We start from the raw sequence: 23,633 nt of genomic DNA on the forward strand, positions 1-23,633 counted from the left end.
TGACTAGGACTATGACTAGACTATGCTGACTAGACTATGACTAGACTATGACTAGACTATGACTAGACTATGACTAGGACTTGACTAGCTATGACTAGACTATGACTAGACTATGACTAGGACTATGACTAGACTATGACTAGAACTATGACTAGACTATGACCTAGACTATGACTAGACTAGACTAGGACTATGACTGACTATGACTAGACTATGACTAGACTATGACTAGACTATGGACTAGACTATGACTAGACTATGACTAGACTATGACTAGACTATGACTAGACTATACTGACTATGACTAGACTATGACTAGGACTATGACTAGACTATGACTAGACTATGACTAGACTATGACTAGACTATGACTAGACTATGACTAGGACTATGACTAGACTATGACTAGGGACTATGACTAGACTATGACTAGACTATGACTAGACTATGACTAGACTATGACTAGACTATGACTAGACTATGACTAGACTATGACTAGACTATGACTAGACTATGACTAGACTATGACTAGACTATGACTAGACTATGAACTAGACTATGACTAGACTATGACTAGACTATGACTAGACTATGACTAGACTATGACTAGACTATGACTAGACTATAACTAGACTATGACTAGACTATGACTAGACTATGACTACTAGACTAGACTATGACTAGACTATGACTAGACTACGACTAGACTATGACTAGACTATGACTAGACTATGACTAGACTATGACTAGACTATGACTAGACTATGACTAGACTATGACTAGACTATGACTAGACTATGACTAGACTAGACTAGACTAGACTAGACTATGACTAGACTATGACTAGACTATGACTAGACTATGACTAGACTATGACTAGACTATGACTAGACTATGACTAGACTATGACTAGACTATGACTAGACTATGACTAGACTATGACTAGACTATGACTAGACTATGACTAGACTATGACTAGACTATGACTAGACTATGACTAGACTATGACTAGACTATGACTAGACTATGACTAGACTATGACTAGACTATGACTAGACTATGACTAGACTATGACTAGACTATGACTAGACTATGACTAGACTATGACTAGACTATGACTAGACTATGACTAGACTATGACTAGACTATGACTAGACTATGACTAGACTATCACTAGACGATGACTTGAATATAATTACGCAAACTTTTAACCGGAAATGATTTTATTCCAAGAAAGTACAACATATTACAAAAGTTCTTTATCCTTAAGGGAAATAAACCCATTACATTTCTCCCATAATTATAAACAAATTTACTACCAACAATATCTTCCATTTCCAATTCAATGAAAATAACGTTTCCACCACTTGATTTTTGATATCTTTTTACTTTGTTTCCTCTACAGATACCTCACGTGCCGGTGACAAATATGAAACGACTTCAACGGTTAATGGCTATACCAAATATATGAAATTAAAAATACGTAATGTGGGTCCCAATGATTTTGGTACTTATCGATGCGTAGCAAAAAATTCATTAGGCGAAACTGATGGCAATATAAAACTTGATGGTAAGTAAATACGGGAATATTTTCTTTTATTTGTACAATTTAAAATCAACCACAAATTAAAGAAATTGAAAACAACAGCTTTAAACGTAGAGGAATTTTTAAAGAAGTATTTAAGCGAAGGAAATTTTTTTTCGATTTCTGTCTATAGAAACTTTAAGTTTTGTTCTTTATTTACAATTCACCTTGTTTTCGTTTTTTAAGGTAAAATTTCAACAAATAGAAAAAAGTCTGTTTCTGTCAATGTCTGACAAATTTCTTTTTGGCTGTTCTTTTAGTGTTCAATTTGCCATTTTTTTCGCTTTCTTTTCTATTTAATATTTTAAACATTAATTAACTTTCAGTTTATTTCCATTCCATTAAATTTTGTCTCAATTTCCTTTTGTTTAGTTAGTTTCCTATTTTTTGTGTAAAAATTCGTTTGAAAATACAAGGGGTTTAGAAAATTTGAAGGAAATATTCCAAATACAAGACTATAGATTAATCTATAGACAAGACTATAGATTGATCTATAGTCAAGACTATGAACTGGTCTAAAGGCAAGAATATAGATTGATCTATAGAAATGACTATAGACTGATCTAAAGTCTAGACCATGGTCTGGTCTAAAGACAAGACTATAGACTGATCTATACTCAAGACTATGGACTCATCTATAGTCAAGACTATGGACTCATCTATAGTAAACACTATAGACTTATCTATAGTATAGACTATAGGCTGATCTATAGTAAAGACTATAGGATGATCAATAGTAAGGATTATAGGCTGATCTATAGTCAAGACTATAGACTGATCTATAGTAAAGGCTCTAGACTGATCTATAGTCAAGACAACAGAATGATCTATAGTCAAGACTATAGACTGATATATATTCAAGACTGTACACTGATCTATAGACTGATCTATAGTCAAGACTATAGACTGATCTATAGTTAAGACTATAGACTGATCTATAGTCAAGACTATAGACTGATCTATAGTCAAGAACATAGACGGATCTATAGTCAAGACTGTATACTGGCCTATAGTCAAGATTATATACTGATTTATAGGCAAGATTATAGACTGATCTATAAACAAGATCTATAGAGAATACTATGATTGATCTATAGACAAGACTATAGACTAATCTATAGTCAAGACTTATCTATATGGTCAATAGTATAGATTGATCTATAGTCATGACTATAGACTAATATACAGTCATGACTATAGACTGTTATTTATAGTTAAGACTATTGGCTGATCTATAGACATAACTATAGACTGATATACAGACATAACTATTGACTGATCTATAGTCAATACAATAAACTGATCTATAGTCAAGACTATAGACTGATCTATAGACAAGACTACAGAATGATCTATATTCAAGACTATTGAATGATATATTTTCAAGACTATAGAAGGATCTACAGTCAATACTATAGACTGATCAATAGTCAAGACTGATCTATAGACATAACTATAGGCTGATCTACAGACATGACTATTGACTGATCTATAGTCAATACAATAAACTGATCTATAGTCAAGACTATTTACTGATCTATAGACAAGACTACAGAATGATCTATATTCAAGACTATAGAATGATCCATATACAAGATTATAGACGTATCTACAGTCATTACTATAGACTGATCAATAGTCAAGACAAGAAAACAGAGATCTTTAGACTATAGGCTGATCAATAAACATGACTATAGACTAATCTTTAGTAAATACATTAATCTGATCTATAGTCAAGACTATAGACTGATCTATAGTCAAGACTATAGACTTACTTAAAGGCAAGACTATAGATTAATCTTTAGGCAAGACTATAGATTAATCTATAGGCAAGACTATAGATTAGTCTAAAGTCAGAACTTTTGAAAGGACTATCGAAAAATTTTCTATAAAACAATTGTGTGTGATTTTTGTGATAAAAACATAAACTACTTTACATATAGTCATAACATTTAAAATAAATTTTTCCATAATTTTATATAAATTTAATTATATTTTTCTTATAATATTATTTTCCTTTCTTTCCAGAAATGCCAGCACCCACCACTGCAATTTTATCCGAAATGGCCATGTTGAATCGCAGTCTAGGTACGATGTTCAGCCGAAAAAGTAATTTCATATTTTCTCTTTTTATTCTTTATGGTTTATATATTATTTTAAATGTTTCACCGAATTTACTATATTCTTTATACTTTTTGTACGTTAAAGTTAATGCTTTTTTGCTTGAAATACCAAAAAAATAGCTTACAAAAAGTCAATGTTATTAAATAAAGTTGCTTCAATATTTTTTCTGTTTAAATACAAATGAACATGATTCATTAATGGAATTAAATATTGATTTTACAGTTAACGTTTTATTTTCGTTTCGTTAAAAAGCTAATTTTTTGCGGATTTTTTTTTTTCCTGTTTAAGTTTTAAGTTATTTATTACAGCACATTGCACATTCATTGTAATTAATTAATTTAGTAAAAACTTTAATATTTCGTTTTTTTTTTAATTTTTTTTAACAAAATATTGCTTCCTTTTGATTTTACCGTACATCACCGCGTATACTTAGTATGTAATTTTATATGTTAAGTATACGCTCTGTTGTTTACTCACATTCACAGCGAGCTTATGATACGTATGTAATTCTTCAGAACAAAGTTTTGAAATAGTTGTTTATAAATATTTTGCATATATATTAACAGATTTCTTATTGATTTTATCATATAACTAGGCGTATACGTAATATTTTATTAAAAATATCAAGTATACGTTATGATGTCTAATGAAGTTTGAAGAGAGAATTAAAAAATTTTTTTGTATTTTAACCATTGCAAATCATTGGACAGTTAAGCAATTGTATGATAGTGTGGTAGGAATAAAAGCTATTAGGGAAGATTCTAGATTTAGTTACCTTAGTTCCTTGACATTCATTTCAGATTGCAGATGTTTATCATCGCTGTAATGGGTTAAGTAGTATCAATTGAAGACGTGGGTATCTTGAACAAGTTAAATAATTTCTGAGAAACACCTTCCATTGTAATATCAACAGAACAGTGAAATACAGCCATGTTGCGGCGGTGCTCATGTGAATCAATAGAGTCACCGATAGGTAGCTTCACTCTTAAGAAAGTGCTGAACAGGTTGCTATTGGGCGATAATTTTTAGAGTTATTAGCGTCTTCCTTTTTGGGAATTAATGTTACATTAGCAATCTTTCAGCATGCACGAAATTTGCCGGCATAATATTGAATACTGAAACGATTAGCTAATGTAGGAGCTAAAAGAACACTTTTTTTGAAACCAGTGCTGGTATATCATCTGATCCAGGAGACTTATTTTTGTTGATCCGTTAAAACCCTAAAACCCGAAAGAATACATTTTGCATAGTCGATCGGTTAATCGCTTTCCGGCAATCAATAATAACTCAGCTAAAAGGTTAGCTTTATCATTAAGGATTAAAGTCTGCCAAAAATATAGTCCAACTGAATGATAGAACAAGAAGAAAAGATTTATTAGATCATCTTATCTTGATTTGCAAGCTTCTCAAATCAAAGATTTGTCAATGCATGACAGTGAAACTCAATTGTCATTTTGCATACTTTAGATATAAGGAAGACCACAGAAGTTGTGTCAAGTATCTGATTCATAATAAGTCCTCATAGTATCACGTTTAACAGTTCCTACTGATGCTTAATATCCTACTGCAGCTTAATTCCTAATTTCATAGAGTTTTAGTTTTATGCACTATATTATCTTTATAAATTTAGATATAAGGAGGAGTTGCGTCAGTTCACAATGCCAATTATCAGATTTATAGTAAGTTCTCTGAGTTCTTTCTTTGAACTGTTCTGTAATCTTTAATATCTTTCTTTTTCTTTTCAATCAGGTCTTCTCTACAAGACCTAAATGAAATAAAAGTCATTGGCAGAGGAAGTGAAAAATATTCTCCTAATTGCATCTCCATCACCAAGAGTTGTTTTTACTAAAAATAGCCTTCGATGTATTTTCATCTATCTCTTTCCAAAGTGTCTTCATTTGCTGCCTTGTCCCAGAGTGTAATAGATTTGATGTTAAATTTTTCTCTTATGTTTTTATATAAAAGGTACAGGGCAGGTTAAACTTACTGAGATGCTGTCCATATCTGCTCCGATTCTCTTTTGTTCATTCAAGATTTTGTATTTGAAATAAATCATAACCTAACCTGATATTATTGCACTGAAGGTCTCTAATAATCGAATAGTGTCTAACTATAACAGATTATTGATGCTTCAATCTATTGACTATTACCAATAGGTTTGTTTTTTAATGATCCTCGGGTTGGTTACTGCTTTAGAACACAAACTATACGATTAATAGTCAGTTTTTCAAGTAAATGAATAAAGCAGTTTGTATTTTCAATAAAAACATTAACTTAACATTGTATGGAAGCTGTTATAGATCTCTCCATCAAACTTCATACAGATCCCGAAAGGAATTTCAAATGATGCCAAAAATAGGACGTTATAACAATGGTCATTATGACATTACAAGTTATTTATTTGTTCTGAAAAATACCTTCAGTTAGCTGAGATTTCGGCTTGTATAAAATACTAATGGTCTATTCAGGAACTTTCCTCATATAGAAATATTAGTTAAGGTATCATATGATATCGTGCTAATTGGTTTCACATGAGCATAAATCTACTTATATTAGAAAAGGTTAAGAGGCAATCGACAACAATTATATCAAGCTTAGCAAGTGAGTAAATATAACATTAAGGCGTTAAGGTGTGATTGGTTTTCATTTATGGAACGATTTCGATTATATAAGGTTTCATCATTGGGTAAAGATAATTTATATGAAAGGACGGACAGACGTTATATCGGACTGTACTCTTTTCTATTTACCTGCAGTTTTAAGTGAAAGTCACTATTTGATTCATTCGACAGTACACCGGTTTGCATAGATTTTATACATTTTACTATATTTAGAACATGTGGATCGAAAAGGATAGTAGTTTCAATTTCTTTTTGAAACTACTATGCGTATGATTAATATTTATTTCATATATTTTGCTTCACTATTTCTAAAGAGAAACTAGTAACAATGGAAAAGAAAGAGGGAGTGTTATCTCAGTCTAGGATCTAAGCAAAACTTAAACCAAAAGTACTTTTTTACATCAAGAAATTAACAAAAAAAAGCTTGTTTTCTATCCAACTAGTGCGTATGATAAATATTTCATTTAAAATATTGCGTATACGCACTAAAATATGTGACTGTGTAAAACTCAATCTAACTAAGTCTGTCCATCGTAATATCAGTATGTTAAAGATATAATAGAACTAAAGCAAAAGAACCTATGAAGATGAAATTTTCATCCTTAAATAAAAAGTGAATGTAATCTCAGACTAGAACCTGAACATAATGTTATCTTTTTACTAGAATACATAGCAAAACTTAAACCAAAAGTACTTTTTTTAATCAAGAAATGAACAAAAACATAAGGAACTTGTTTTCTCTTCAACCAGTGCGTATGATAAATATTCAATTTTAAATATTGCGTATACGCACTATATATAAAAATCTCATTTAGTAGTAAGCTAAATTCTAAATTTTGTGATTTTTTAGAACTCAATCTTATCAAGTCTGTCCGTCTATATATATATATATATCTATACATACGACAACTTTCTTATATATATCGTTTATTTTCATTCGTTATTCAAACAAATACCTTTTAAAACTATTATTTTGTTAGACTTTTTAATTCATATTCCCATTTTCATTATTTGCCTTTTTGTATAAAATTTGCATTTGCATTAAAACAAACAAAAAATCACTTATTTTCTTTAAGTATTTATTCTATTCCTTAATGCAACTTAATAATCTACCTCCTGTAAACAAGCACTTAATATTATAAAAATAATAATAAAATGAGAAACTCAAAAAAAAAGAATAATAAAACTATGAAAAAAATTTAAAAAAAATAATTTGAATCATCAAATTCATTATGAGCACCATCACTACTACCACCAACACCAATAACATCAACGTCATCATCATTATTATCATCATCATCTTCGCCAAACCATGCCATACTATGCCAATACTGGATTAAAATATAAAATAAAACTGCACCTTACATTGTTTTTAGATTTGGCTTCCATGCAAATACTTGTAATATTTACAAACAGCAAAAAATCAGCAGCATAAGCACTTGTATTCAATTAAAACTCCTTCCACTACTACTACTTACTATCACATTTCTATGTTTTTCCTTAATATGTTAAATTTACAGTGTTCCACGCAACTATAGCACTCAATGTAATTCCTTCTGGAATAATAATTGTCTACTGCTATAATTTTGTTCAAAAATGTTATTTGTCTGTTTCATACATTTTCTGCTATCCTTTCTTTGTATAAACTATTTTTAAATTATTTCTGAAAAACAGAACACCAAATCCTTTTGTTTGTTTCTTAACAGATCCTTGCACTTGTTTTTTTTGCACAATTTTTTAATGTTCGCTTTATTTTATGTATTTTTTTTTTATTTTGTGATGTTTTATAATTTTGTTCCTTTCTTTTAGTTTTTGTTTGTCCAACAATAATTTTTCACACATTTTCACAACACACCATCTTAAGTTCTAGTTCAGTTCTAGTTCAGTTCTAGTTCAGTTCTAGTTCAGTTCTAGTTCAGTTCTAGTTCAGTTCTAGTTCAGTTCTAGTTCAGTTCTAGTTCAGTTCTAGTTCAGTTCTAGTTCAGTTCTAGTTCAGTTCTAGTTCAGTTCTAGTTCAGTTCTAGTTCAGTTCTAGTTCAGTTCTAGTTCAGTTCTAGTTCAGTTCTAGTTCAGTTCTAGTTCAGTTCTAGTTCAGTTCTAGTTCAGTTCTAGTTCAGTTCTAGTTCAGTTCTAGTTCAGTTCTAGTTCAGTTCAGTTCTAGTTCAGTTCTAGTTCAGTTCTAGTTCAGTTCTAGTTCAGTTCTAGTTCAGTTCTAGTTCAGTTCTAGTTCAGTTCTAGTTCAGTTCTAGTTCAGTTCTAGTTCAGTTCTAGTTCAGTTCTAGTTCAGTTCTAGTTCAGTTCTAGTTCAGTTCTAGTTCAGTTCTAGTTCAGTTCTAGTTCAGTTCTAGTTCAGTTCTAGTTCAGTTCTAGTTCAGTTCTAGTTCAGTTCTAGTTCAGTTCTAGTTCAGTTCTAGTTCAGTTCTAGTTCAGTTCTAGTTCAGTTCTAGTTCAGTTCTAGTTCAGTTCTAGTTCAGTTCTAGTTCAGTTCTAGTTCAGTTCTAGTTCAGTTCTAGTTCAGTTCTAGTTCAGTTCTAGTTCAGTTCTAGTTCAGTTCTAGTTCAGTTCTAGTTCAGTTCTAGTTCAGTTCTAGTTCAGTTCTAGTTCAGTTCTAGTTCAGTTCTAGTTCAGTTCTAGTTCAGTTCTAGTTCAGTTCTAGTTCAGTTCTAGTTCAGTTCTAGTTCAGTCAGTTCTAGTTCAGTTCTAGTTCAGTTCTAGTTCAGTTCTAGTTCAGTTCTAGTTCAGTTCTAGTTCAGTTCTAGTTCAGTTCTAGTTCAGTTCTAGCTCAGTTCTAGTTCTAGATCAGTTCTAGTTCAGTTCTAGTTCAGTTCTAGTTCAGATCTAGTTCTGTTCTAGTTCAGTTCTAGTTCAATTCTTGTTGCCACAGAAAATATAATTGAAAATTTTTCTATCCAAGTTCCTTTGGCAGAGTCCGGCTGAAAATTCATTGTTTCTTTATACGATACACTGCGTTCAATTAGCTTCTTTCAACAAAATTTATTGTACAACCCTCGTAAATTATGTTTTTAAAATTATTGTATAATAAATAACACTAAAGATTTCTTTGAAAACCGGCTTAAAAATAATAAAAATTATTTCTTCTTTTCTCCTTCTCTTTTTTATCTTTCTTTTGTCCAAAAAAATATAATTTTTTATATTTATTTATTTCCTTAATGGCCCGCCTACCAAAAAAAAATATAAAAAATAAACCTTGCTAACAACCATAAAAAAACAACAAACAAATAACAAACATCTGTCTACTAATACCAACAACATTCATCAATGTGTTCCGTTTCCTGGTGAAATTGTTTGTGTATTATATGTGTATGGTGGTAATGTTCTTGAATATATAACAACAACAACAAAAAACTTCAACTACTGCTTTTACTAACTACTTGTGCTGAAAAAAATTATACTTGTTCCCCATTTTCCTCTGGTTAACATTATAAAATTTCGTATCTGTGTATTTCCTACCATAAACTGTTTATTTGTGTGCGGTCAACAACGTCGTCTTTGTTGTCGTCGTTCATTTGTTTTCTTATTGCTGTTTTTAATATTTTTTCACATTTATTACTTCAACAATCCTTAAATAAAATAATTTCAAATAAACACCACCATGCAACAACAATTTCTCTACAAAAACAACATCTGTATCCTGGCAAAATGCATGAATGAAAAAAAAACTGTAAAATAATATTAAAAAAACAAAAAAACTTAAATAAAAGATGGCAAGCGTCGTAATAAAAATAAATTAGACTCAAATTCTTTGCCCGACTATGGTGTTGAAGAGTGGCGTGATGGTGCCGGTAAGTACTTGTTTCTTATTTCTTTTGTATTGCTAGTTTTTGTTGCTTTTGTTTAAGTACAGCAAAAATAAGAAGTTAAATAAATATTTTAATGATATCCTTTTTATTTATTTTTTGGGACGAATGAAATAATTTTGTAAAAGAGAAAGAAACAAGAATATATACATACATATAATCCTGAGTTTTTTTGAGGCCAATATACGTATATTGAAAAACATATGAAAATATACATATCTAGTCATAGTCAAGCCATAGTCTAGCCATAGTCTAGTCATAATCTAGTCATAGTCTAGTCATAATCTAGTCATAGTCTAGTCATAGTCTAGTCATAGTCTAGTCATAGTCTAGTCATAGTCTAGTCATAGTCTAGTCATAGTCTAGTCATAGTCTAGTCATAGTCTAGTCATAGTCTAGTCATAGTCTAGTCATAGTCTAGTCATAGTCTAGTCATAGTCTAGTCATAGTCTAGTCTAGTCTAGTCATAGTCTAGTCATAGTCTAGTCATAGTCATAGTCTAGTCATAGTCTAGTCATAGTCTAGTCATAGTCTAGTCATAGTCTAGTCATAGTCTAGTCATAGTCTAGTCATAGTCTAGTCATAGTCTAGTCATAGACTAGTCATAGTCTAGTCATAGTCATAGTCTAGTCATAGTCTAGTCATAGTCTAGTCATAGTCTAGTCATAGTCTAGTCATAGTCTAGTCATAGTCTAGTCATAGTCTAGTCATAGTCTAGTCATAGTCTAGTCATAGTCTAGTCATAGTCTAGTCATAGTCTAGTCATAGTCTAGTCATAGTCTAGTCATAGTCTAGTCATAGTCTAGTCATAGTCTAGTCATAGTCTAGTCATAGTCTAGTCATAGTCTAGTCATAGTCTAGTCATAGTCTAGTCATAGTAGTCATAGTCTAGTCATAGGTCTAGTCATAGTCTTCATAGTCTTCATAGTCTAGTCATAGTCTAGTCATAGTCTAGTCATAGTCTAGTCATAGTCTAGTCATAGTCTAGTCATAGTCTTAGTCATAGTCTAGTCATAGTATAGTCATAGTCTAGTCATAGTTCATAGTCTAGTCATAGTCTAGTCATAGTCTAGTCATAGTCTAGTCATAGTCTAGTCATAGTCTAGTCATAGTCTAGTCATAGTCTAGTCATAGTCTAGTCATAGGTCAGTCATAGTCTAGTCATAGTCTAGTCATAGTCTAGTCATAGTCTAGTCATAGTCTAGTCATAGTCTAGTCATAGTCTAGTCATAGTCTAGTCATAGTCTAGTATAGTCTAGTCATAGTCTAGTCATAGTCTAGTCATAGTCTAGTCATAGTCTAGTCATAGTCTAGTCATAGTCTAGTCATAGTCTAGTCTAGTCTAGTCATAGTCTAGTCATAGTCTAGTCATAGTCTAGTCATAGTCTAGTCATAGTCTAGTCATAGTCTAGTCATAGTCTAGTCATAGTCTAGTCATAGTCTAGTCATAGTCTAGTCTAGTCATAGTCTAGTCATAGTCTAGTCATAGTCTAGTCATAGTCTAGTCATAATCTAGTCATAGTCTAGTCATAGCCTAGTCGTAGCAAATAAAAAATCAAAACTATTTCAATATTAATTAAAATTTTTACCAAAAACTCTAAAATATTCATTAAATTAATAAAATTTTTTTCACAATTTAAATTTCCCAGATGACCACTCTTGATCATTTACATAAAAATATGTATTCAATTTATATATTAAAATATATTTTAAAAAATATACCTTAGTCCTTTTAAAATAAAATATCATCCTTTATTCAGTTTTATATCATTTCTCCCACATGGTTAAGTACATTTACATTTCACTGCACATATAACGAGTATTTGATGGAAATATGTTTTCATAAATTTTTTATATTAATATTATTTGTTCTTTAATTTTTTTGGGACAAAAATAGTTTTTTACACTCAATCATATTTTAATTGAATTAGTTAAAAAATTTTATGCAAAAATGTTTTTGCCAGCAATCATTTTAATTTTCTTCTTTTTGTTATTTGCCACCAAAAAAATAAGTCAAACACATCTTTATTTGAATTAAATTTAAATAAAATACCCAACTCGCTGTGTGTGGTAGTGCAACACCAAATATGATTTATATTGGAAATTTATTGAAATGAAAATACGAAACATATGCAGCATTTGGACATGCGAACGACATATTAAATTATACAAAATATGCATTGAATCATCTGCGGAAATGCATACATACCAAATGTAAATATGTATTTGTTTTTATAAGTTTTATTTTCCTGTATATGAGAGTCATATGGACAAAACTACCGTTTAAAATACCGCCAACATTTAGATATTTTAACTACTTTATATCAAATAGAACAACAAAACCAATAAACCAAACAGGGTGTAGACGAAAATATGTTCACGATTTAATAACATAATAAAAAGAATGACTCACCTATGGCTCAGCATCAAAATATTTGCAAAAAGTTTTGTATTCCAGTTCAAGTTCTAGTTCAGTTCTAGTTCAGTTCTAGTTCAGTTCTAGTCAGTTCTAGTTCAGTTCTAGTTCAGTTCTAGTTCAGTTCTAGTTCAATTCTAGTTCAGTTCTAGTTCAGTTCTAGTTCAGTTCTAGTTCAGTTCTAGTTCAGTTCTAGTTCAGTTCTAGTTCAGTTCTAGTTCAGTTCTAGTTCAGTTCTAGTTCAGTTCTAGTTCAGTTCTAGTTCAGTTCTAGTTCAGTTCTAGTTCAGTTCTAGTTCAGTTCTAGTTCAGTTCTAGTTCAGTTCTAGTTCAGTTCTAGTTCAGTTCAGTTCTAGTTCAGTTCTAGTTCAGTTCTAGTTCAGTTCTAGTTCAGTTCTAGTTCAGTTCTAATTCAGTTCTAGTTCAGTTCTAGTTCAGTTCTAGTTCAGTTCTAGTTCAGTTCTAGTTCAGTTCTAGTTCAGTTCTAGTTCAGTTCTAGTTCAGTTCTAGTTCAGTTCTAGTTCAGTTCTAGTTCAGTTCTAGTTCAGTTCTAGTTCAGTTCTAGTTCAGTTCTAGTTCAGTTCTAGTTCAGTTCTAGTTCAGTTCTAGTTCAGTTCTAGTTCAGTTCTAGTTCAGTTCTAGTTCAGTTCTAGTTCAGTTCTAGTTCAGTTCTAGTTCAGTTCTAGTTCAGTTCTAGTTCAGTTCTAGTTCAGTTCTAGTTCAGTTCTAGTTCAGTTCTAGTTCAGTTCTAGTTCAGTTCTAGTTCAGTTCTAGTTCAGTTCTAGTTCAGTTCTAGTTCAGTTCTAGTTCAGTTCTAGTTCAGTTCTAGTTCAGTTCTAGTTCAGTTCTAGTTCAGTTCTAGTTCAGTTCTAGTTCAGTTCTAGTTCAGTTCTAGTTCAGTTCTAGTTCAGTTCTAGTTCAGTTCTAGTTCAGTTCTAGTTCAGTTCTAGTTCAGTTCTAGTTCAGTTCTAGTTCAGTTCTAGTTCAGTTCTAGTTCAGTTCAAGTTCAGTTCTAGGTTAGATCTAGTTCAGTTCTAGTCGTACAACTCTGCTGTTTTTAATTTATACGAATTTAACAGTCGTATTTGTTATAATATCTGCCTTGTTTTCAACACACACAAACTCAATGTGTCAGTGATGATGAAATGCAATTTGATAAATTGCTAAAATGTAATAAAATAAATTAAAACCTCCACCATTCCAACACCACTACTACAGCTGCCTAAAAATACTAACATTTTCAATATACATACATATAAATGTATGTATGTATGTATGTATGTATTCTAAAGTATTTTTCAAATAAATACATGCAACTGAAAGTTAGAGTTTTTGTTGCATTGTTTATTTGATTTGATTAGTCATGTTCTAGTTCATTCTAGTTCAGTTCAGTTCTAGTTCAGTTCTAGTTCAGTTCTAGTTCGTTCTAGTTCAGTTCTAGTTCAGTTCTAGTTCAGTTCTAGTTCAGTTCTAGTTCAGTTCTAGTTCAGTTCTAGTTCAGTTCTAGTTCAGTTCTAGTTCAGTTCTAGTTCAGTTCTAGTTCAGTTCTAGTTCAGTTCTAGTTCAGTTCTAGTTCAGTTCTAGTTCAGTTCTAGTTCAGTTCTAGTTCAGTTCTAGTTCAGTTCTAGTTCAGTTCTAGTTCAGTTCTAGTTCAGTTCTAGTTCAGTTCTAGTTCAGTTCTAGTTCAGTTCTAGTTCAGTTCTAGTTCAGTTCTAGTTCAGTTCTAGTTCAGTTCTAGTTCAGTTCTAGTTCAGTTCTAGTTCAGTTCTAGTTCAGTTCTAGTTCAGTTCTAGTTCAGTTCTAGTTCAAGTTCAGTTCTAGGTTAGATCTAGTTCAGTTCTAGTCGTACAACTCTGCTGTATTTAAATTTATACGAATTTAACAGTCGTATTTGTTATAATATTTGCCTTGTTTTCAACACACACAAACTCAATGTGTCAGTGATGATGAAATGCAATTTGATAAATTGCTAAAATGTAATAAAATAAATTAAAACCTCCACCATTCCAACACCACTACTACAGCTGCCTAAAAATACTAACATTTTCAATATACATACATATAAATGTATGTATGTATGTATGTATGTATGTATGTATGTATTCTAAAGTATTTTTCAAATAAATACATGCAACTGAAAGTTAGAGTTTTTGTTGCATTGTTTATTTGATTTTGATAGTACATGTTTTTAAATCACACACACATACACAAACTTGCATATATTAATCTATACATGTGTAAAAGTGTCCATGGCTAAAAATAGTTTAGTTCTGATATATTTGTGGCAATTTTTTATTTGCAACAAACACCCAATTTAGCAAAAACTGCCCACAAAAAAAAACTACGACTAACAAACTGTGCAAGCCTCTATATTTACAAAAATCACGTACACGTACTGTAGTCCAATGGCTTCGGTTGAAAATTGTTTAACAAAAATTTTATTTGTATCATACGACAAAATGTATTTTTTTGCTGTTGCGATACATTAAAACGTTCGACAATAGTGACAAATTTATTTTGACCCAATTGCATTTGCATTTTGTATGCAATAGTTGTGGTGATATGTGTATAGGAGGGTTAATTGGCAATTAAATGGTAAAGTTCTAATGATTTCAAATGGACCTCAAAATTATGGCTGAAGCATATTAAGGAAAACAAAGATTTATTTGATATTTTTATTTGTTAAAAAATAGAATAAAATAAAAAATTATTCAAAATTTAGCTAAAATTTCCTTTATGTTACTATTCTCTTCTCAACTCTAAAACTTTCTCTTATCTGACTTAGCATTTCATTGTTGACAATTGAATATTTTTTCCAAACTCTAAGCAATAAATACCACTCACACAAAAAAAAGAACCATATTTGTTGCATGAGCAAATATGCCGTTTTATGTGGCAATATATTGGTTTTCCTTACAGGATATTTGTGTAAAGTTTTACGTTGCACATGTTGGTTTTTTATTTATTTATACAAAAATAGTGATTGAACTACACGTTTCAGCAACTATACACACGTTCAAAATCCAATAAAAAAACGCCATTAAATTCATATATTTTAAGTCTACTCACACACACATACACAAATGTATGCTGTCATGCAAATGCGCCTGCAAAATATTTGATTGACAGTGACATTGTTGTGTAAAAAAAGTATGAAAAAAGAGCTGAGAAAAATAATAAAAAAACTACGTTAGAATAATACAAAGCTGGTGTTGCTGATATCATCATATTTCTACAAGAACAATAACAATAAAACATTGATATTGTTTTTATTTATTTTCCATTGTTGTTTTGTTAATCCAATACAAATTGTATTTTGAGTAGGGATGCCAAACGGGAATTCCCGATTCCCGAAAATCCCGGGATTTTCGGGATTTGAAAGTACCGAAAACCGGGATTTTAAAAAATGAAATCCCGGGAAATTTCGGGATTTTAAATTCCCGAATTTTTAAGTATTTTTCCGCTATTTTATACATTATAAAGTACTAAATAAGAGAATTTAAAAAGTTTTTGGACTTAAGATGACTCTACTAACTTACAAGCTGAAATATCAAAAAAAAGTAAGAGTGCTATATTCGGCTATGCCGAATATGCTTTTCTATAACCAACAGGGTGATATTACTCATCAAATTTACTGATAGGACCTTATATGAGAGGTAGGGTGAATCATTGACCGTTTTTATAAAATTTTTCATAATTTTTTTAGACCAATTTTGGTTCATACACTTTCCGGTTGGAAGATTTACGTTCCTATAAAAGTTTCTTAGCTTTTGGCGAGTAAGAAACTTACTTATCTCAAATTTCATCTCTACACTCGTACTTGTAAGCCAGTAATGAGCGTTAAAGTATTTATCTGGATGGGACCTTATGTAGGGGTAGGGTCAATTATGGACCGAAACACATAAAACTTGGTAGAGAGATTTTGACTCGCATGAAACATATGTGTATCGAATTTCATCGCTATACTCGTATTTTTAAGCCAGTAATGAGCGTTAAAGTCATTTTTTTAACGGGACCTTATATGGGGGTAGGGTCAATTATGAACCGACCAACATAAAATTTGGTAGAGAGGTTTTGGCTCGTCAGGGATTTACGAATATCAAATTTCATTGCTATACTAAATAGGCATAGATACTATCGGATATATAAAAATAACAAGTACGAAATTATAGGCGGGCGAGGCCGACCATATAACCCCAGTTATGAGAGTAAAATGTAATTTAGTTTTCATTATAAAAGTATACCTCGCCTCCGATATATTCTAGCACTTTATTGTTAAAAAACTATTTTTCTGAAATATGCTTGGGGAAGGACGCCATCATATGAGTCGATCCTCATAAAATTTGGAGGGCGAATTTACGGTTACATAAAATGTTTTATGCTGAATTTCATTGCGACAGTTCTCTTTTTAAGCGAATTGTGGACACTAATTCTTTTTTAAAGCTGTGTTTTGTATGGGGGCTCGGATCAAAAGCCCGATCATTTCAAATTTCATCAGCGTATTTTAGGACAGTATAAAACAAAAGCACTACTCCGGAGAAACCCAATATACCATCCCTACTAAGGGTATAAAAAGGGCAATAAATAGGCATTGATACTATCGGATATCTATAATGGAAGTCAACCTGTCAATAAGATGGCGAGAAGATAATTCCCTTGGTTAGTGAACACGGGATATAAGGTGGAGGAGAAATAGGTGCAGTACAGGTGCTCTATGTAGCCTCGTATGGATCCCCATTACACATAATATTTAAATATTATTTGGAAACCATTGTAAATTTGGATATCATGGGTATTATTTCAGGTTTTTATTCTACTATTCAGTGCCTGGGATGGAAAGATTTTTATTCTAAGTATGTACTTTGAATTAATTTGTTTTTCTTTTCACAAAATGCTTATTGGAAACTAAACACCTACTAAGAGTATTCATATTGCAATATGAAATAAAACATTTTATTTTTGTCGGTAAATTATTAAGATTTTTTGAATTTTTTTTATATTTTTCGGGATTTAGAAATCCCGAAAATACCGGGATCCCGATATCGGGATTCCGGGATTTATTTAAAAATCCCGAATCCCGGGATTTCTAAAAACCAGTCCCGATTGGCATCCCTAATTTTGAGTTATTAAAAAAACATGGCGGTTTGTTTATATGATTTGGTGGGTTTATTTGAAAATAATAAAAAAATATTTATGTAGGTTGTAGCATTTGTTTTCAATGTAGAGAAAAAGGTAGTTTATTGTGACAAAAATTAAACAAATACATATGAACTACTATACTGGCAAATGTTGCAGTTTCTCGAATACTTAAAGGGATTGAAAATTTAATCCCTAAACAGAAAGTAATTAAAAATATTATTTTACAGTAATCGTAATCTAAAACCACAAACCAACGATTAGACTATGACTATACAATGACTAGACTATGACTAGACTATGACTAGACTATGACTAGACTATGACTAGACTATGACTAGACTATGACTAGACTATGACTAGACTATGACTAGACTATGACTAGACTATGACTAGACTATGACTAGACTATGACTAGACTATGACTAGACTATGACTAGACTATGACTAGACTATGACTAGACTATGACTAGACTATGACTAGACTATGACTAGACTATGACTAGACTATGACTAGACTATGACTAGACTATGACTAGACTATGACTAGACTATGACTAGACTATGACTAGACTAGACTATATGACTAGACTATGACTAGACTATGACTAGACTATGACTAGACTATGACTAGACTATGACTAGACTAGACTAATAGACTAGACTATGACTAGACTATGACTAGACTATGACTAGACTATGACGACTATGACTAGACTATGACTAGACTATGACTAGACTATGACTAGACTAGACTAGACTATGACTAGACTAGACTAGACTATGACTAGACTATGACTAGACTATGACTAGACTATGACTAGACTATGACTAGACTATGACTAGACTATGACTAGACTATGACTAGACTATAGACTAGACATTACTAGACTATGACTAGACAATGACTAGACTATGACTAGACTATGACTAGACTATGACTAGACTATGACTAGACTATGCTAGACTATGAACTAGACTATGACTAGACTATGACTAGACTATGACTAGACTATGACTAGACTATGACTAGACTATGACTAGACTATGACTAGACTATGACTAGACTATGACTAGACTATGACTAACTATGACTAGACTATGACTAGACTATGACTAGACTATGACTAGACTATGACTAGACTATGACTAGACTATGACTAGACTATGACTAGACTATGACTAGACTATGACTAGACTATGACTAGACTATGACTAGACTATGACTAGACTATGACTAGACTATGACTAGACTATGACTAGACTATGACTAGACTATGACTAGGACTAGGACTAGACTATGACTAGACTGACTAGACTATGACTAGAATATGACTAGACTATGACTAGACTATGACTAGACTATGACTAGACTATGACTAGACTATGACTAGACTATGACTAGACTATGACTAGACTATGACTAGACTATGACTAGACTATGACTAGACTATGACTAGACTGTGACTAGACTATGACTAGACTATGACTAGACTATGACTAGACTATGACTAGACTATAGACTAGACTATAGACTAGACTATAGACTAGACTATAGACTAGACTATAGACTAGACTATAGACTAGACTATAGACTAGACTATAGACTAGACTATAGACTAGACTATAGACTAGACTATAGACTAGACTATAGACTAGACTATAGACTAGACTATAGACTAGACTATAGACTAGACTATAGACTAGACTATAGACTAGACTATAGACTAGACTATAGACTACACTATAGTCTATAAACTTGACTATAGACTTGACTTTAGACTAGACTATAGACTAAACGATAAACTAGACTATAGAATAGACTAGACTATAAAACATACTATAGAATATACTATATACTAGACCAACGGTTCCCAAATGGGGGTCCGCGGACCCCTAGTGGTCCGTAGTAAAATCCTAGGGGGTCCGCGAAGACGAACAAAAAAAACCATGAATAAACAATATTCTGCTTTTATATGTATGCACAAATATATCCAATTTTTGTGCAATAATCCCAAATTTTTTGGTGACTTTTTGAATTTTATTTTTTCGGTTGTTTATCAGGAAGAAGCTAGGCCCTACAAATTTATTGTATAACTTTTATAAAGTAAAGTACTGCGTGATTTGTAATTTTTATTTCCTGTATATGTACTGAAATAATGGTTTTTATTTCAGACAAATAATACTCTGCTTTACAATTAAATTATTACAATTATAGGACTAAAATTATATATTTCCAAAACAGAGGTGACTCTTTATGCATTTCTTTATAAATATTCCAATCCGACGTGATACACAGATTTTAACTTGATTTTGTCGACCAATACATATTATTAAATTAACATCAGAAAATCCATAGCGTTTCGCGTAAATATGTAGCCAAAAACCATGAAGTAAAATAATTCGTTGGTATTTTAAAATTCAAATTTAAGTTCCAAATTCACAGTACTTTAACAAAGAGTTCAAATCATATATTATGCGGATAACGCATTCCGCAACAACATAGAAGAAGTCCAACTTTCTTATATTATTTTCCCGAAAACTTAGCTCACTTACTCAGTTCACCCTTTGCAATCGCAACAAATTTTTGAAACGTGACTCCTTAAGCACATGTGACAATATTTGATAAAGAAACCTTTTCGCTACCTTGAAGAAAAATGAACATGAAAGATCTCACGATCATAAAATTAAACATCATGTTAACATATCAACAAAGAAGTCATTCTATCTTCAAAACATGCAATTGAAAACCTATCTGAAATATTATTATATTCTAAATGTACGGGAATATTTTACAGATATGATATCTCTACATTTATTAGACCTAGGGATTAATGAACTAGGTCAATTTTCGGATGGACAATTATTTAGAACAATAAGATATCAAAATATGTATGGGGGTCCGCGAAATTAAATAAGTTCTTCAAGGGGTCCGCGAAGTAAAAATCTGTGGGAACCGCTGTACTAGACTATAAACTAGTCTATAGACTAGACTATATACTAGACTATAGACTAGTCTATAGACTAGACTATATACTTGACTATATGGTAGACACAATATACTAGACTTTATATTAGGCTATATATAAAATTGTAGACTATACTGCTGGCTATTATATAGACTAGACATTATATTTAAAGCCAATTTTTTGCAAAATAGACTATAGACTAGACTATAGACTAGACTATAGACTAGACTATAGACTAGACTATAGACTAGACTATAGACTAGACTATAGACTAGACTATAGACTAGACTATAGACTAGACTATAGACTAGACTATAGACTAGACTATAGACTAGACTATAGACTAGACTATAGACTAGACTATAGACTAGACTATAGACTAGACTATAGACTAGACTATAGACTAGACTAGACTAGACTATAGACTAGACTATAGACTAGACTATAGACTAGACTATAGACTAGACTATAGACTAGACTATAGACTAGACTATAGACTAGACTATAGACTAGACTATAGACTAGACTATAGACTAGACTATAGACTAGACTATAGACTAGACTATAGACTAGACTATAGACTAGACTATAGACTAGACTATAGACTAGACTATAGACTAGACTATAGACTAGACTATAGACTAGACTATAGACTAGACTATAGACTAGACTATAGACTAGACTATAGACTAGACTATAGACTAGACTATAGACTAGACTATAGACTAGACTATAGACTAGACTATAGACTAGACTATAGACTAGACTATATACTAAACTATAAACTTGACTATAGACTTGACTTTAGACTAGACTATAGACTAAACGATAAACTAGACTATAGAATAGACTAGACTATAAAACATACTATAGAATATACTATATACTAGACTATAAACTAGTCTATAGACTAGACTATATACTTGACTATATGGTAGACACAATATACTAGACTTTATATTAGGCTATATATAAAATAACTATACTGCTGGCTATTATATAGACTAGACTATTATATTTAAAGCCAATTTTTTGCAAAATACTTTCAGTAATCTGATTAATATTTTAAGATCTTTTAAACATGTGTATTAAGATTTTCGATTATATGTTTGTTTGCAATTTTATTTTGTTAGTATTTAAAAGAAAACATTAGAACTGCAAAAAATCCTTAAAGCTAAATTTACTTATTTTTCCTTTCCCTGCTTTACTTTTCCAAACACTCTTTGCAGGCAATGCGGGCGATAACAATCAAGCGCCAATGCGTAATCCACCCGATGCTTTTCACAATTCAGCAGGAGCATTGGCACAAAATAATCTAGTTGGTGTAATAATTCAAGCGATTAAAATGCAATCATTAGGGATTTTCAAGCGTTTAACGAATTTAAGACAAACCATAAACGAATGCGACGACACAACAGCAGGAGCAGCAATTGTTACTACTGAAGGAAAAACAATACAAAACTACGTGCATAAAATACAAAAGCTTATAGCAGCACTGGAGAAAATGATAAAATCAACAGTTTTTATTTTAAGACAACAGCAGCGACAAGAACAACCAACAAGACAACTGCGTAAAAATCTTATTATAGAAAATGAATTTAAAACATTTAAACACTTCAGTACACAGGAGACACATGTCAGCCGCCATGAAAGACAAGGCATAAACTGGCGCAGGAAATGGAGAAAGAGTCGTTTATGTTACACGCCTGATAACAGGAGGGCGATGATGACGTCAACATTGAAACAACAACAACAAGATAATTCAAATTTTATGGCATATCTATATGTGAACAATTTTCAAAAACATATAAAACAACAAGAAATTTTACATAAATTTAATACAATCTATGTAACACATATTTTTGAAACAACTGCTAATAGTAACCACAACAATATGTTTTACAACAACTCTAGCAATAAGCTTAATATAAAGCTTATGGCAAATAGAATTTATTGGTTTATAATTTTACTTTTTATAACGTTTAGCTTAAGTTTAACTTTAATCATAAATTTTCTTCCTAAATCTGTGGTAAATACCTTGAATTTTCAACAAATGTTGGTGTTGTTATTACAACAATTTCTGCGTAAAGTTGTTAACAACATACTGTGGCATATTGATGTTATAGTAAAAATTGTCTTAAAAAACTTAACAATTGTTTACAGTAAATTTAGTTTAAATTTAAATTCCACTAAAAAAACATCAAGAACAACAACAACAACAAGCAAAACATTATCCTCAACATCACTAGCAACTACTCCTGCAACATCATCATTTGCCTCATCATCGTCTTTATCTATAACCACAGCATCTGCATCAGCTTCCTCATCAGCATTACCCTGTTCCACTTTATTGTTTTGTAGATGAAATGTATCAGATTAGAAAAATTTTCATTATGTATACCAAACCACATATTTACTAAATAACAAATGAAATAGCAAGAAGATGAAAAAAATCAGTAATAACAAATAATATTATTATTATGTAGAAAATGTCAGAATTAAATTTATAGAAGAAGAAAAAAGAGAAAGAAAACCCAAAAAAAAAATAATCTCATTTAGATTAAGATCCTTTAAAATTTGTGTTAAATATAAAGTTTTATTTTATTACTTTCAACTCTATTATTTCTTTAAATTGGAAAAAAAAGCTTAAATGAAAGAAAGTTTGTGAAGGGAATTGTAAAGTTGTATTAAAGAAAGCTTTTACTGACCTTGATGCAGAAGAGCATTTCAGCTACTATTTAGTAACAACAATGAACTCAAGAATAGCTACTGCATACTTCTGAGCGACATGATCTCTCGACTATTTTGACTCTCTCTTACAATGTAACTATTTTCAGAGTTTTAGGTTTGATTTATGCTCAAATGCTTAAATCATAACCGCAATAAAATAATTTATATTTAAAAATTAAAAATAATGAAATTAATCACATAATGGTATTGATTTAAGCACGATTCGTACTTAATT

At 31.1% G+C, this 23,633-nt stretch overlaps 1 protein-coding gene across 1 annotated transcript; it reads left to right on the top strand.

The window, feature by feature from the left end:
• Positions 1-1,405: 1,405 nt before the first annotated feature.
• Positions 1,406-23,090, top strand: LOC119612246 (the record flags this gene model as incomplete). Its single annotated transcript, XM_037968003.1, has 4 exons — positions 1,406-1,570; positions 3,614-3,694; positions 10,053-10,133; positions 21,898-23,090. Coding segments are annotated over 4 exons (1,463 nt in total), but the record flags the coding sequence as incomplete, so codon positions are not given.
• Positions 23,091-23,633: the final 543 nt, after the last annotated feature.

Source organism: Lucilia sericata, unplaced genomic scaffold, assembly GCF_015586225.1.
Source record: "Lucilia sericata isolate MDLA Ls3-8-SP2 unplaced genomic scaffold, ASM1558622v1 Contig001637F_arrow, whole genome shotgun sequence".
In the NCBI taxonomy this organism is placed as follows: Eukaryota; Metazoa; Arthropoda; class Insecta; order Diptera; family Calliphoridae; genus Lucilia; species Lucilia sericata.